General features: G+C 36.8%; 1 protein-coding gene across 1 annotated transcript in view; it reads left to right on the top strand.

Moving 5' to 3' along the window:
• LRP1B (LDL receptor related protein 1B) overlaps positions 1–17,196 on the top strand; it is a 1,816,831-nt gene that overhangs the window by 1,153,893 nt on the left and 645,742 nt on the right. The window contains exon 29 of the mRNA XM_060178059.1: positions 615–842. Within this exon, the coding sequence (XP_060034042.1) occupies positions 615–842 (228 nt within the window). The remainder of the gene's footprint in view (positions 1–614; positions 843–17,196) is intronic.

The raw sequence follows: 17,196 nt of genomic DNA, 5'->3' as shown, positions 1-17,196 counted from the left end.
AGAAAGACACCTGCAGACCTGCTTCATTGCTTGTGAAATGACCCCCCTGCAGGTGGGGAGCTGGGTCTCAAACTGGGATCCTTATGTTGGTCTTTGAGTTTGCACCCAGTGCACTTCATCTGCTAAGCTACACAGCCTGGCCCCCTAACATTTTTGAATTCTAAGTTTGATATGAAAAGCATAAAGTTGGTTTTTAAAAACAATGTTAAACCTAAAGTCTATGCAGAGTGATTATTGAAAGTTATTATTAGTTTTCTTAAACATTTAATGATACAAATATTGTTAGTTGTACACAAAAGCTGATATGAATGTATGATATTTATAGAATTAATGTATAGTAGACTATTTTGAAAATTTAAAATGAGATGAACTAGATTTTCTTGACATCTCTAGCTAATAAAAAAATGACCTAATGATTCTTATTTTACAGTTGGTACTAAGTATATGTTTAAAAATAAATAAATCAGCTGTACATTTATATTTCTATCAAATCTGGTTATGATTTTCTGATGTTAAAAGTCTGCCAAGTAATCAATATTTTTAAATTTCGATACTATTTCAGTGTTGACAACCATTTAAATAAATCAAACACATAATTTCTATTTCTTTTCTAGAAAAGAAAAAATTTCTTCTTTATGCAAGACGTTCTGAAATCAGAGGAGTGGATATTGATAATCCATACTTTAACTTTATCACGGCCTTTACAGTCCCTGATATTGATGATGTTACTGTGATAGACTTTGATGCATCTGAAGAACGTTTATACTGGACAGATATTAAAACACAGACCATCAAACGAGCTTTCATTAATGGAACAGGCTTAGAGACTGTCATTTCAAGAGGTAAAAGACTTGTGCATGGTGCAACTATAAAACTGCTGTTCAGTTAGTAGTAATCAAAAAATCTCTGTTATACAATTCTGTAATACTAATTGAAAGTTGGAATTAACTACAGATTTAGTACTACACTGTTCTGACAATTGTATAAAGCTATAGTTATGTTCCACATAGTGGTCTGATAACTAGATATTTTATTGTATAGGAAGACAGACTTTCATACCAGATGACCTTAAAGTTTATAGGCTTGTAAATAAGCAGGTTGGAGACTGATTTTTGCTGATGAGAGAGCAATAAAATTTGCATAGAGAATATACAAAATATAGGAAGGACTCGACTCATCTAAATCAACTTCATCCACTTTTTCTTTAACTATATCCTTAGAACTAAATTATAGAAATAAGACAGGAAACCTGTTGCTATCTACCTCATGACCCAAAAGTATGGACCATTGGATCTTAGTGAATGCTGTTGAATCAATCACTTAAAAAGAATAACTTATCCCAAATGAAAATGTAGCTGAAGTGAGATGTCTAAATGAATGTAGTGTTTGAACTCTATATGTTTAACATTAAATTTATAGCCTTTGCTTAACTTTTGGCATACTGAGAATTCTAAGTCAGTCATTAGTTTCTCTTTATTGGAATGAATCTTAATTGACTGGCTGGAGTTTTCTTTTTTCAACTTTATGATGTTCTATAAGCATGAGAGAGGTATTCAGCAAAAATGGAGGAAACTGTAATCAGTCATCAATCTATGTCAAGTCTCTATGTTTTGAAGTATACTGTAAAATTAAAGTGAGACCTTATTCTTGGTGAAAGCAGTAAGAAGTGCAGATTTCAAATCCACAGTGTTTCTCAAGAGTTTCCACATCTACTACTAGAAGACAGATAAGTACCAATTGCAGATCTGAATGAACTAAGAACTTGACCAGTAAAGTACTCCTATAGTTCTACTAGCTCCTTAAAAAAAAAAAAAGTATTACTTATAGGAGAGTCTCACATAGGAGAGAGAGAAGCCAGAGCACCTCTCTGGCACTTGGGGAACAAACCAAGAATTCCCGCCAAACACTCTACCAGTTAAGCCTCTTCCCCCTTTTGCTACACTAGCTGTCCATCTCAGGTTACTCTTGTTAGGCAAGCAGCTGGTTATAAACTTCTTCAAATGTTTATTTCAAGGTTGCCATAAAAGGAAAGCCTTAATATAACAACTTTCTCTAGCGTTTGCCCTTCTTCCGTAGCCAGTCAACAGTGTCAGGTTGATGTCTGCTTGTTGCTGGCTTTGAAAGTGACTGGGATCCATGTGGATTCAGTCGGCTAGGAAGGATGGTCAGTTTCCCCAATAAATGGGTACTCACGGGATGCACCAAGAGAAGGTCGATCCAATGCATCCCCATAGGATACCTTATAGGCAGGGAGAGAAGGTTAAATAAATCATTATTAGACTAGGTTTTAAAAGAATGATCAATGGCCATTAAATACTTTGGGAGACCCATTAAAGGTTGCTAAATGCCTTCTCAGACTGATAGTCAGGTGATCTTACAAGAAATTCATCAAAGTCTAACAGAATGAGTATGAAATCCAGCCCCCCTCCCTAACCCTGCCAGGAGTTCTGTGAAGTGTATGGAGTAAAATATAGTCTATTTTCAACAATTTTGGAAACAGCTTTCAGTTTTTAGCTGTAGAGTGGTTACTAGTAGTAATCTGGGGAATTTATCTTTGAGAAAATCTTACTTACCTCTACTTAGCAGATTCTATTTAAAGTTATCAAACAAAGATTCAATAGCAATATTTTCACAGTAATAATTCTCACCTGGTCAATATTTATTAGCTTAATAATTTTGACAATGTTGGAATATCTTTCTTTTTTTTTTTTTGCCTCCAGGGTTATTGCTGGGACTCAGTGCCTCCACTATGAATCCACTGTTCCTGGAGGCTATTTTTTCCCCCTTGTTGTTTATCTTTGTTGCTGTGATTATTATAGTTGTAATCGCTGTCATTGTTGTTAGATAGAACAGAGAGAAATTGAGGGAGGAGGGGAAGACAGAGGGGGAAGAGCAGACCTGCTTCACCGCTTGTGAAGCGACTCCCCACACGCAGGTGGGGAACCAGGGCTTGAACCAGAATCCTTATGCCGGTCCTTACGCTTTGAGCCATGTGCACTTAGCCCACTGTGCCACTGCCCGGCCCCCTGGAATATTTTTCACATGATACACTTAGGGAGAGCCAATAGCAACAAAAGATTATGGCACCAAAAGCACAAGGAATATGTCATGCAGTGTGATAGCACTACAGAAATAGACAGCAAATAAAGCTGTCCTTTGTCAGATAAATTGCTAATTTTAATCATTTTTATTTATCAGACAGAGACAGCCCAAAATTGAGAGGTGGGGGTGAATGATAGAGAGGGAGAGAGACAGACAGACACCTGCAGCCCTGCTTCACCACTCGTGAAGTTTCCCTTCTGTAGGTGGGGACTGGGGGCTCAAACCTGTGTCTTTGCGCACTGTAACATGAGGTCAGACGTGCACCGCCACCTGGCCCCACTGAGGAGATTATCAGCCTTATCTTTGCAAAAACTCACTATAAATTGTAATTTAGTAGAGAATTGAAGATGAGAGGGTGCAGGACAAGTCAGTTGTCTGCTTTAATGTTTTTAGTAACAGTTGAAATGAACCTTGGGAAGAGTGAAAATAATTGAAGTAAATGTAGAGAGATTATAGAGATATGAGAATTAAAATATAAAGGAACGTACTTGGATATGAGTAATGAGGAAGGAGGTTGTGAAGGACAACTCCTGTTTTTGATTATTTCATGAGTTAAATGACATTGTTTTTCCCTCCTTCCAGAGTAAAGACCTTGTTAAGGATTGATGTATCTTTGCACTAATAGAAAAGTTCAGAATGAACTTTTGACAGTTCAACTCCTGAATTCATCAAAGTATCTCAAGTTTTGCCAGTAATTGTACTTTATTTCAGCCTTTCATGTTTTAGATACCCTGTGAATGACTCTGACCTTTCTCTTCTTACACTTTTGGTCCCTCTGCTACTTCACTGTCCTCCAACTAATGGACTTTTTTTCCTTGTGAGGATTTTTCTTCCCTTATCCTAAATATAAGGTGAACGCTGCTTCAAAAACAGGCACATGTCTACCCACTGCTCCAGTCAGTTTTAATTATTTTCTTCCCAAGTAAACGTTCTCAGAGAGAAACACTGAAGCTTTACAGACCAGTTTTCTTCTCTTTCCTTTCCTCTTCTTTTTATCTTTTTCTCTTTCTCTCTTTCTTTTTTTAAATTTTTTAAAAATAATCTTTATTTACTTATTGGATAGAGACAGCCAGAAATCGAGAAGGAAGGGGGTGATAGGGAGACAGAGAGAGATAGAGAGACAGCTGCAACCCTGCTTCACCACTCGCGAAGTTTTCCCTCTGCAGGTGGGGACAGGGGCTCAAACCCAGGTCCTTGCTCGCTATCAGGCCACCGCCCGGCCCCTCTTTCTTCCTTTCTTTCCCTTTCTTTCTTTCTTTCTTTTTTTCTTTCTTTCTTTCTTTCTTTCTTTCTTTCTTTCTTTCTTTCTTTCTCTCTTTCTCTCTCTCTCTTTCTCTCTCTCTCTCTCTTTCTCTCTCTCTCTCTCTCTCTCTCTCTCTCTCCTTCTCTCTCTCTCTCTTTCTTTTTTCTTTTTCCAGAGCACTACTCACCTCTGGTTTATAGTGATGCAAGAGGTTGAACATAGTACTCTGGAGCCTCAGGGAAGAGAGTCTTTTTGCATAACCACTATGCTATCTACCACTGACTGGGACTAGTTTTCTTGTAGAGAACTAGAAATAAATTGTTCCTTTAAAACTGTAGTAGGAAAATAAGCAAACGAGGAAAATTCTAGCCAGCCATGCAGCATGAAGCATGAGTCCTTAAACATCCATTTGCCAGCATTCAGCTTCTATGACATGTGGGCCCTGGGAGAAGACTAGAAAAGATGGGGCAAAGAACAACAGGCACGTGGGTCTTTTTCTGCCAGACTCTCCCTTGAATAGTCTTCATTTCCCACAATTCTTCCCAAGTGTACTCCTATGCAATGTCCATCCTATGCGGATTCCCAATGTCCAATGCTAATGACAAGTCTTCTTTACAGTCAGCAAAGCATAGCGTATTCTCAATACACACGAGCTACTTGTCATAGTGACTTACAGTTGACATGCTGCGTTTGAAAGATCTATGCTAATACTTGACTTAGACATGTATTCTTTAACAGATATGTGCATATTTGTATTTGTTTATGTACATTTGTCTTACAAATATTGCAATTTTATTCTAAGAAAAACACTCAACTGCAATACATATGGCAAATATTCTCTTTTGGTTTTGTTTTTTTAGTTTAATTTAAATAAAGACAGAGAGAGGGAGAACAAAACAGACGATAACCCCAAAGTTTCTTTCAATATGCTGGTAGTGTGGCTCAAGTCCAAGTCATGTGTAAGCAAAGCTGAATCCTATCCAACTGAGCTATTTTTTATTGGCCACATAGCAAATGCTCTTGCTGTTGGTGTGCAGCCCTATGTGGTAATTTGTTGACCTCATGGAGCCATTGCTTACAATTCAGGAGATTTATTATTATAATAATTATTTATTTTTGAGATAGCAATAAAGAGACATAAAGAGTGAGAGAAACCACAACATAAAAGCTTCCTACAACATAGTAGGAACTGGGCTTGAGCCTGGATCGCACACATGACAAAGTAGCCTGTTAGTCAAGTCAACTATTTTGCCAGCCACAGAAAATTTATTTTAATTATTTATGCTCTCAGGTTTATTTTTCTGAAGTGATGACTAATGTTAGTTGTCATCAGTGTGACAAGTGCTATCATCTTATTAAATCTTTGCAGCCTATTCTTATATTATTTCCAGTCAGCAGATGAGAAAACAAGCTTGCAAAACCTAAAACATCACTTCAGAACTAAATTAAGAAGGTTATAAAAACATATTCACACTTAGGATTCTATTTTTTCATCTGATACTGTCTTCATGACCCGATAAGAATATGACTTGGGACCTTACACCAACAGCTGAATATTGTCCTTTAAGATGATCTCATGAGCTCAGTTACCTCTCCTGGGTATTAATAAACTATTCATAATTCTTTTATGAGATAAAATAATATAAAAAAAAACAAAACCAGCTTCCCACCTGTAGGGGGGTCGTTTCCCCTCCTCTTTAGATTTCTCTCTGTCCTATCCAACAACAGTGACAGCAATAACAACAATAATAATAATAACAAAAAATGATAAGCAATAAGGTCAACAAAAGGGAAAAAAATAGTCTCCAGGAGCAGTGGATTCATAGTGCAGGCATCAAGCCCCAACAATAACCTTGGAGGCAAAAAAAAAAAAAAGCCCTAAAGAACATTCTACAGTGAGTATAGTAGGAAAAAAAGAACAGTATTTTACTGCCATTTAACCTCAGGTAGGGCATTTAATACTGCTTCCTGTTTTTCTGGATGAGGAGTTTATTTTGTTACATCCAGATCTGATTTCAGACCATTTAACTCCAATTCTCTGTTATTTTCCCTTTAATGACATATATATAGATATATATAGATATATGTCAGTCAGTAAGATAGTTAGTAAAAGTCATACTTTAGTCGTAAACTCCTGTCCAGAGTTAACTTAATCTACAGTCAGTATACTTTGCTGGGTGCATCTAATACTACTTAGATAAAGTATATGGGTCATCTTATTCCATTGACAATGATTTTACTGTTTAGTGTGATGACATACAAAGAAAAACTTTTAGAACTATGTTGGCAGTTTAAAAAAATAATGATCATAGTCAATATAATCTCACTTTTTGTTCTTATTGTGAAAAAATAAAACTTGATATACCTTATGTGTCCAAGGCAAAAATATAAATTGTAAATCTTTGGAAAATTAACGTCAACTTGGGTCTGGTTGAGTGCACACATTATAGTCCACAAGGACCCAGGTTCAAGCCCCCACTACCCTCCTGTAGCAAGGAAGCTTCACAAGTGGTTAAGCAGTGCTGCAGGTGTTTCTCTGTCTCTCTTTCTCCCCTTCTCCATTCCTCTCTGTCTCTATCCAAAATAAGTGAAATGTTAATAGAAAGAAAGAGAGAGAGAGAGAGAGAGAGAGAGAGGAAGGAAGGGAGAAAGAAAGAAAGGAAGGAAGGAAGGGAGAAAGAAATAAAGAAAGAAAGAAAAAAAGAAAGAAAGAAAGAAAGAAAGAAAGAAAGAAAGAAAGAAAGAAAGAAAGAAAGAAAGATAGGGAGAAAGTCCATGTCAGTTTTGGGAAAATACAATTAAAAACAAAATTTTTTATTAATCTTCTTTCTTTCTTCTAGTGCTATATGCCTGCTAACTCAGTGATCTGGTCAGTTAATTTGAATTAAGTTGAAAGCTAAGATAGATGAATGTAATGTAGACTAGAAGGACATTTATTTCTGTAAAGAACATACTCATATACTAGATTATCTTATAATCATATGCTTTTTTAACTACAAAGATGAAAACAGTTTTAAATGCAGACCATTTGATTACTTTGAAGCTACCAATATATAAAGTTTAATTCTCAGTAACATTTGTTTCTAATTGGGCCTTTTTCAGAGTAGCTAGCAGTTGTATTTAGAATTGTTATCTACTTTTACCAATAACTATTTTGTAAGTAGATTCTAAAGTTTCCTTTTGTCCTTCTATTTTGAAAGACACCGTACTTAATTGGACTCAGTAACAAAAAATGCTTAGAAAACAAATATATTGTGAAATTTGGTCCAGACAGAAGAGAAAAAAAGCATATTGATAACAGTAGTGAAGTCTATGTTTCTTGAATCAGGCCTTGAATTAAAGTAGAATATTAGGATAGAAAACATCTTTGTTTTAACTCATTTCTAATAAAATTCCCAATATACATTTTCACTCAAAAAGCCTTTTGGTGAACAAATGTCTGTATCTGTTTTAAAAAGAGACAAGAAAAGCAAAAACCACACCTATAAATGCTATGTCTTTAAATATGTATCTATAACATTGGTTACTATATGAACCTCTCTCAGATTGTGAGTGTGTGTGTGTGTGTGTGTGTGTGTGTGTGTGTGTTTTAGGGAGAAGGATTACAATTTTATTTTATTATATAGACTACAAAAAGGATGGAATCATATAATACATTATGTATCTGGAATATTGAATGGATAGAGTTATGGTGATTATTTGATTTACTAGTTCACAACTTCAAGGAACTTCATACTTGGAGAAAGAGTGATATCAAACAACTAACTAAAATAGAAGAATAAGAAAAAATTTAATCAGGTATAAGCCATTTCTCTGAAAACTAACACCAAGAAAAATTAGTCTTACAAAAAAAAAATTCACTTAAGACATTATTAAACAAGGACTTAGAGGGAGAACAGTAACAAGTTCAGTCTAGGTTGAGATATCAGTGGATACAAAGATATTAAGTAGTGAGGGATACCTAGCCCTTACAAAAGAAGAAACTAGAAAGTTAGTAGGTCATAGAATACCTATAGCAGAGTGAGGAGCTATTGTATTTTTTTTTTATCCTTAAGATGATAGAAAGCTGCTGGATTCTGCTTTTGAAGTTAAACCACATGGAAATCATTAAGACTGGAGAATGAGAAATTTTAGACAAAGATATGACTAGAGCATTACAGAATGTGTTAAATCAGAAACTATAAAGTAGAATAGAACATGAGAAGTACAAAAAGTGTCAGACATGAAAGACATGAGGACTTAGAAGAAATTGAGTCTGATGGTGATGGGAGAGTTGAAGTTACAAGATAGCTAGAAGAATGTTGAAGACACAGAAATGAATGACAATTAAGAGTGTTGCTTCAGACATTTTCCCAAATTAGCAGTAATAAAGATAGGTTCAGGACACTAAAGTACTTGTAGAGTGATAAAAAATGCTATATTTCTTAATTGTTGATATTTATTTATTTATTTTCCCTGTTGTTGCCCTTGTTATTTTTATTGTTGTTGTAGTTATTATTATTGTTGTTGTTGATGTTGTCATTGTTAGATAGGACAGAGAGAAATGGAGAGAGGAGGGGAAGGCAGAGAGGGGGAGAGAAAGATAGACACCAGCAGACCTGCTTCACCGCTTGTAAAGCGACTCCCCTGCAGGTGGGGAGACGGGGGCTCGAACCAGGATCCTCACACAAGTCCTTGCACTTCGCACCACGTGCACTTAATCTGCTGCACTACTGCCCGGCTCCCAGAAAGGCTACATTTCTATTCATAGTATTAGGTTTGATTACAAAGTTACCTTAAAAACTGATAAAACCAAGATAATGAATAACAAACATTAATTTTTCAGAGTAAGAATATTTCTTTTTCTTCTTCTCTGACACAGAAAGACATTTTTTTAATAGAAAGCAAAATTGGATTAATAATAATAATGATAATGATAATAATAATAAAAGTTAGGGATTAAGCTTATATCTGCTCCATTTTTTTTTTATCTTGGACAAGATCTCCTTGACCTTCATTCAGTTTCCCTAAGAATTATAATGTCTATGAACCAGCAAAAGAGCTCACCTCAATAACTAGCTGCTTTGTCATATATAAAACCCAACCTTGGGTCCTGCTGCCACCACTGTGTTGTGACTTTTATACTCTGGTGAAGGAACAATGAATGATTACTTAACATTATAGCTTGGTTTTAAGAGGTCCAAGTGGTTCCTACTAACTTACTTTCCCGATTATGGATAGTATGTAAAGAGGCTTTGCCTATTAGGTCCCCTGCCTTTTATTAGTTATCAAGATCAATCAAAGGAATTATAAAACAGTTCATGTCAGCAGAACAGTTTGATAAGGGGTACACATGGAATACGAAATCTGCATGGGTGGCTCATTGTTAAGGGGAGTCTTCTCTAGGTAACACTGAAGGTCTTTTTAAGTAGCATTCATAAGGGTATCTGAGCATATTTTGTGACTGCAAAGGACAGCAAATTATGCAACCCCCTCATTCATATCAGACACCCCTCTCATTCATATCAGACACCAATTGATGGTGGCCAGGTGCTTTGGTGCCCAGAGCTTTGACTCCATGGATGTCTACCTGTGCTTGAAGAGTTACAACTCCATGTTGGATATGTAGAATAATTAAGCTATGGGTTATACAAGCCTGTGGCCAGAAAAGGCATATATGTATGCTAAAATATGTTTCCAGGACATTCCCCCAGCAGACACACCCCTCCTTTATTTTTAAAGCTAGGAAGAAAACACTCAGGTTCTTCATTGGCAAGATTGAATTCAGGGGTCAGTGGCTGATGTTGGCTCTGCTGCATGATGGTCAATATGACTTCCTAGTGCAGGATCCACTGAACTAGAAGGTAGATGGCTGAGAAAACTGGTAAGAATAACGAAACATAATTAAGCCAATGGCCATGAGAATCCATACATGGAGGTTGAGACCTACACATTCAATTTTGAGGATTTAGCCAATGAGCTGAATCATCTAGTAACCCAGTGTCATATCTTCTACCTCCCTGTTTGAGGTGCATCATTTGCATTAGCACACAACTTTGTAAGTCATTGATGTCTATTCCAAGATGATCGCAAAATGTCCCAAGTAACATGGTGCTAAATATCAGTGCAGGACTTCTAGGGATTGCTATAATTTATGCTAGAAATATTAGGGACTTTGTTGGCTACGACCAAAATATAGGGTCTAGAAGTACATAGTATGGTATCATGAATACTATCTATAGCTTGCCATTCAACCTAGCAGAGCTATTATATTCTCAGTATCTGTATATACAAAGGAAGAAGGGTGGTGCCATTTTTCAAATATATTTCTTCAAAGGTTAAAGTTTTCCCAACATATTAAATCTTAACTGTGGTGCAGGAAGATGAGGATTCCATTTAGCAGACAAGCCAGATAGATAAAGGGCCGGTTGAAGTTACAGGTAATATTCTTCTGTTAGAGGAACAGACCTTGCTGCTGCACTCAGTTTGCAATGGCCCAGTTACTTACCTGATCTGTAGAGAGAAATTAACAGAAACACAAGTTCTTCAAGAGAGATCTACTCCTTCACTAAAGCAGACCCAATGGACAGAGCAACTTTTAGTGGAAGGCTAGGAGAATCTCTACTGGACTGAACTTGTCCAGGTACCCCAGCTGTACAATAAGAAATTGTAATCTGTGACATTCATGTGACCATGCATGTCTTTCCCTTAAAGGGATGATTCATATATCATGAGGGATATGAAAAATCCAATTCCTCTATCAGAAAATACAAATCCTATGTTAATTTACATTACCCTTCATAATACTCTTTCCTGTCACAAGGGCCTTCTTCTCCAAAATTTGTTAGTCTTTCAAGGGGATGCTGCCAATTTCCTCTAGTGTATGTGGTGTCATTTGAAGAAATGGGTGCATTTAACACATGAAATCAGCGAACCTGACCCACTATTGGAGTCAGAAAGTAATTTAACAGCAGCCAAACACACACCCAATCTCTTACCAATCTCTAGTTGGACTTAATGGCAGTTTTAGTCATTATGGCCAAGTAAACATTTTCTGGTGTCTCAGGCTTACCTACTTCTTTAAATAGGTTTTCTGCCTCACTTGACAGGTGTTTTAAATCCCCAAGTGATAGACTTTATTATGGGATCAGTTAATGTGCAGTAGTCCTCCACGGTCGTGAATCTCTGCTTTCCCAGAGGAGTCAACACCCTCAGGTTGCTGCATCTTATTTGCTTAACACCAGCTCATGATAAGGCTTTACTGTTTTAGTGGGTATCTAATTGTGTCTTATACGTGACAAAACTAAAGCATTCCCTCTACCCCAGACAGTAACTTGGCAGGTCCCTTCCATGAGGGACTCTGTGTCATGTCCCTGTATTATACTAAATGTTTTAGAATGGCTTTTGAGGTGCAGTGTGTTATTCAAGCCCAATTATACTCATGCAAGAGCAATTATTTTTTTAAAAAATAAGGTAAGTGTCGGGTGGTAGCACAGCGACTTAAGCACATGTTGTGTGAAGTGCAAGGACCCGAATAAGGATCCCAGTTCAAGCCCCCGGGTCCCCACCTGCAGGGGAGTCGCCTCAAAAGAGGTGAAGCAGGTCTGCAGGTGTCAGTCTTTCTCTCCCCCTCTCTGTCTCCTCTCCTCTCTAGATTTCTTTCTGTCCTATCCTATCCAACAACAACAGCAGCAATAACAATAATAATAAGGGCAACAAAATGTGGGGGGGAAATGGCCTCTAGGAGTAGTGGATTCGTAGTGGAGGCATCAAGCCCCAGCAAGAACCCTGGAGGCAAAAAAATAATAATAATAAGGTAAAGAGTGTTTTATATAATTGTTCTTATGGTGTCAAATGAAGACTGGCATGTTCCACCTTTTTTGATTATCAAGAAGTTGTCTGAGGAGGTTTGGTACATTCTACTTTGACTGGGCTGTAGGATTACATGGGATACCTATTGTATGTTTTATATCCCATTGTTGGAAAAAAAGAAGAATGTTTTAGAGATATAGGCTGGATTATTATCTGCTTTTATATGTAAAGGTTGCCTATCATACAGAAGGCAGATAATAAATGGTGGTGAATTGCTTAAAAGAATCATCAAGTATCTTTGGGACATAAATATCTTTTATTTTATATATATTTGGTCAATATATATGTTAGAGATTGGCAGGTGGTAATAATATTAAGGTCCTGCCAGATAAGAATAATAATAAGTATTTAGATGAAGAATTTATGATATTGTCTTTAAGCCATTATATCAGGCTACCAAGCTTATTAAGTCTAAGTCTAATTATAAAGTATGAATAAGCAATTTTATTTTTAATTATATAATTTTCCATAGCTTATGGGTATAAATATGTGTCTTTGAACACTGGAATTAGCCCTACCTGTATTTATAGGGTCCATAATATTTTTGGAAGGCATGCAAGTTAAAACAGGACTGGGTATTGTGTTCCCCTGTATCAAGAAAGATATCACTAGGAAAAAGAAGATGGATTTCTGGCACTTCAGGAGAGCAGCAAAGCTCTGACTTAGTGGCACAGGCAAGGTTGATTCGGTTGAGACAAAAAGATATTATATTGGGGTAAGGGGTTAGGAAGTGAGTCATTAAAAAATAAAAGCATGGGATGAGGCAGTAGCACAATGAGTTAAGTTCACTTGGTGCAAAGTGGAAGGACCAGCAGAAGGACCGGTGGAAGGATCCTGGTTTGAGCCCCCGGCTCTCCACTTGCACAGGAGTCGCTCCACAGTAGTGGAGCAGGTCTGCAGGTGTCTATCTTTCTCTCCCTGTCTCTGTCTTTCCTGCCTCTCTAGATTTCTCTTTGTCCTGTCCAACACAATGGCATCAATAACAACAATAATAACAACCACAATAATGATAAAACAAGGGCAGCAAAAGGGAAAAAATAGTCTCCAAGAGCAGTGAATTTGTGTGCAGCCACTGAGCCCCAGCAATAACCCTGGAGGCAAAAGAAAAGAAAAGAAAGAAAAGCAGAATTCCAGAAATGTTAAGATAAGGAGAAGTAGAAATTTTAAAGACAAAAGGTTCTTTATAATCTTTTAAGGAGCTTAAAATGTCAACAGTTATTATTAGAATAACTAAGTAAATTAGGAACTTGTTTATTTTTGATATCCCAATAATTGGAATTAACCATAACCGATTTGACTTTAACAAGTTTTAAACAGTTTTGAATGCCCTTTAATTTTATACTACGTTAGCAGTTTAGAAAAAATGATTAATTTCTGCCCAATGAAAATGTGAAATAAGTATTTTAATAGCACTACACCTTCTCATAAAACAAAACATATATGTATTCTTACACTGAACCTTTAAATTTTAAACCAGTGTTAATTTGCCAAAAATCAACCTTAGGCTATATTGTTTGAAAACATTGCTTTGGACATTAGAGCTAATATATTTAGCACATGGATATGAACAGAAAATACATAATTATTTAAGTTTCCCCCCTTTTATTATTATGTAATAATTATTATATAATAATTATAATTTATTTTTAATATTTTAAATTAATGTTTCTCTTTTGTTGCCCTTGTTGTTTATCATTGTTGTTGTTATTATTATTGTTGTTGGATAGGACAGAGAGAAATGGAGAGAGGAGGGGAAGACAGAGAGAGAGAGAAACCTGCAGACTTGCTTCACCACTTGTGAAGCGACTCCCTTGCAGGTGGGGAGCCGGGGCCTCCAACCAGAATCCTTACTCCAGTCCTTGAACAGTGCTACAGCCAACCCCGATTTACTTATTTGGATAGGCCAGGGAGAAATTGAGAGCAGGTGGTGAGATAGACAAGAAGAGAGAAAGGCAGACACCTGCAGACTTGCTTCAAGGCTCATGATGTTTCCCACCTGCAGACAAAGTGCTGAGGCTCGAACCTGGATTCTAGTAGATGGTAGTATGTGCACTCAGCCAGCTGCACCACTGCCTAACCCCAGAAATCTCATCAGTTGTTAAGAATTTCGCCAAACTTATCTTTACAAATGTTTTATTTGTTAACTTTATTGATTTGATGGAGACAGCCAGTATCTGCTTTTGTGTCTTTCCCAACATGTTGATTTCTGTAGCTTCACATGGGGGAAGGGATAAATGTCAGGAGCAGAAAGCTTGACACTCAGCTCTAGTTCATGTGGATTTAAGTATATGTTATCCAGTTTATGTCCGTACCTTCATCCCTCCTTTATCTAAGATCTTTATGGGAACATGTTTCTTCTCTCTATGGTCTACTTTAATAATCTTTTGCTTCAGTGAGAAACTGCTAGTGATAATCTAATATGTTATCTGGAAGTATGTGAGCATTTTGTGTGTGAAAGAGTATTTTAAATTGGCATAAGAGCACATGACATTAAGTGTATCATACTGACAATTTTAAATGTTTCGTTTAGTTTTGTTAATTATATTCATACCATGCAATCAAAATTCACAACTTTTTATATTTTGCAAAATTAAGAATACTTATTTGTTATTTTTTTTTCAATTTAAGGTATGATGACTTTTTTAAAAATTTATTTTATTTATTTATTCCCTTTTGTTGCCCTTGTTTTATTGCTGTAGTTTTTATTGTTGTTGTTACTGATGTTGTTGTTGTTGGATACAACAGAGAGAAGTGGAGAGAGGAGGGGAAAACAGAGGGGGAGAGAAAGATAGACACCTGCAGACCTGCTTCACTGCCTGTGAAGTGACGCCCCTGCAGGTAGGGAGCTGGGGGCTCGAACTGGGATCCTTATGCTGGTCCCTGCGCTTTGCGCCATGTGCACTTAACCCGCTGCACTACTGCCTGACTCCCTGGGTATGATGACTTATATTTACCATGCATGGATATGAAATTAAGCCCCTGAAATAATATAGTTTTGTAATACTCCATAAAATGACTAATTTTAGAAGTGGTGGGAAAAGGAAGAGAAAATTTTTTTTTTAATTTTTCTCCTACAGTTCCCAACCTCTTTCAATCAGTATTCTGCTTTTATTCCTCTATTTAAAAAATATATTTATTTATTGGATAGAGACAGCAATAAATTGAGAGGGAAGGGGATGGTAGAGAGGAAGAGAGACCCCCATCTGCAGGGGAGTCGCTTCACAAGCAGTGAAGCAGGTCTGCAGGTGTCTTTCTCTCCCCCTCTCTGTCTTCCCCTCCTCTCTCCATTTCTCTCTGTCCTATTCAACATCAATAACGACGACATCAATAACAACAACAATAACTACAACAATAAAACAAAAGAGAGAGGAAGAGAGAGAAAAACACCTGTAGCCCTGCTTCATCACTTGCAAAGCTTTCCCCCTGCAGGTAGGGACCAGGGACTCACACCCTGATCCTTACACATTGTAACATGTATGCCCAATCAGGTGGGCTACCACCCGGCCCCTTCTATTTCATATCTCTAAATTTAATGACTTAGATATTTCAAATAAACAAGACTATACAGTGGTCATATTTTATTATTTTATTTATGTATTTACATATTATTTATTCATTTAATTTTGGCACTAGGGTTACTGCTGGGGTTCATTGCCAGTGCTACAAATCTACCAGTCCTCGTGGCCATTTTTACAATTTTTTTTCTTTTTCTTTTTATTTGATAAGCCAGAGAGAAATTGAGAGGGGATAGGGGAATTGAGAGGGAAAGAGAAACATAGACACCTGCAGACCTGCTTCACGGCTTATGAAGCTACCCCTTCCCTGCAGCTAGGAAAGAGGGGCTTGAACCTGGGTCCTTAGACATAGCGATGTTTGTGCACAACAGGATTCAGGATGCACCACTGCTTGGCTTCCCCTAAGTTAACTTTATATACATCTTTCCTTATATATATCTTTCCACACTCAAACGTTTGTGCTTATAGTGTTAGCAACTTTGCTTTATTTGTTCTTTTATTTCTGTATCTTCTACCTATGAGTGTACATATGAGTACATTCACATCAATCATTTTTCCCTTAGTCTGTATCCTATTTGGAGAAGTATCTTTTTAAATATTTTCCCCATTTTTAGTCAAATTGATTTGCTCTTACTGAGTTACTGCTTGAAAATTAAGATCAATGAATACAGGTTTCAAGTTCAGGTTTATTATTTTCTTCATCCCTTTTCCATGTGTTATTTCTTTATCACTTGAGCTCTAATTTTGCTACTGAACATCTCCCTTCCTTCTTTGTCTACAAAGATTTAATTTTTGGTGATGTCTATTTTATTTTTAGTTGCTTTAATATGTTATTTTTTTGTTTATTTGTTTGTTTTGTTTTTACTGGAACACTGGTTAACTCTGGCTGGTGGTGGTGGTAATGCAGTGATTTGAACAAGATAGAACCTTGAAGACTCAGGCATGAAAGTTTCTTTTTTCTTTTCTTTTTGGCCTCCAAGGTTATTGCTAGGGATTGGTGCCTGAACCACGAATCCACTGCTCCTGGAGGCTTGTTTTTTTTTTTTTTTTGGGGGGGGTTTCTCTCCCTTTTGTTGCCCTTGTTGTTTTATTGTTGTGGTGGTTATTGTCATTATTGTCATTGATGTCATTGTTGTTGGATAGGACAGAGAAAAAAGAAGAGAGGAGGGGAAGACATAGAGGGAGAGAGAAAGACACTTGAAGACTTGCTTCACCACTAGTGAAGTGACTTCCCTGCAGGTGGGGAGCCAGGGGCTCAAACCAGGATCCTGCCACAGGCCACGTGCGCTTAACCTGCTGCCCTACTGCCCGACCCCCAGCATGAAAGTTTTTTTGTGTAACCATTATGCTATCTCCCATTCCCCTCACTACGTTTTTATTTAGCAATCTACAGATAATTTTTCCTCCTGTTAGTATTTCATCAATCCATAGGAGAAGATAAAAACCTTAGTATTATCACTGACCATTTTTAATAATTTAGTTTCT

This window comes from Erinaceus europaeus, chromosome 18, assembly GCF_950295315.1.
Source record: "Erinaceus europaeus chromosome 18, mEriEur2.1, whole genome shotgun sequence".
Taxonomy (NCBI): domain Eukaryota; kingdom Metazoa; phylum Chordata; class Mammalia; order Eulipotyphla; family Erinaceidae; genus Erinaceus; species Erinaceus europaeus.
This window is presented reverse-complemented; position numbering and strand designations above follow the sequence as displayed.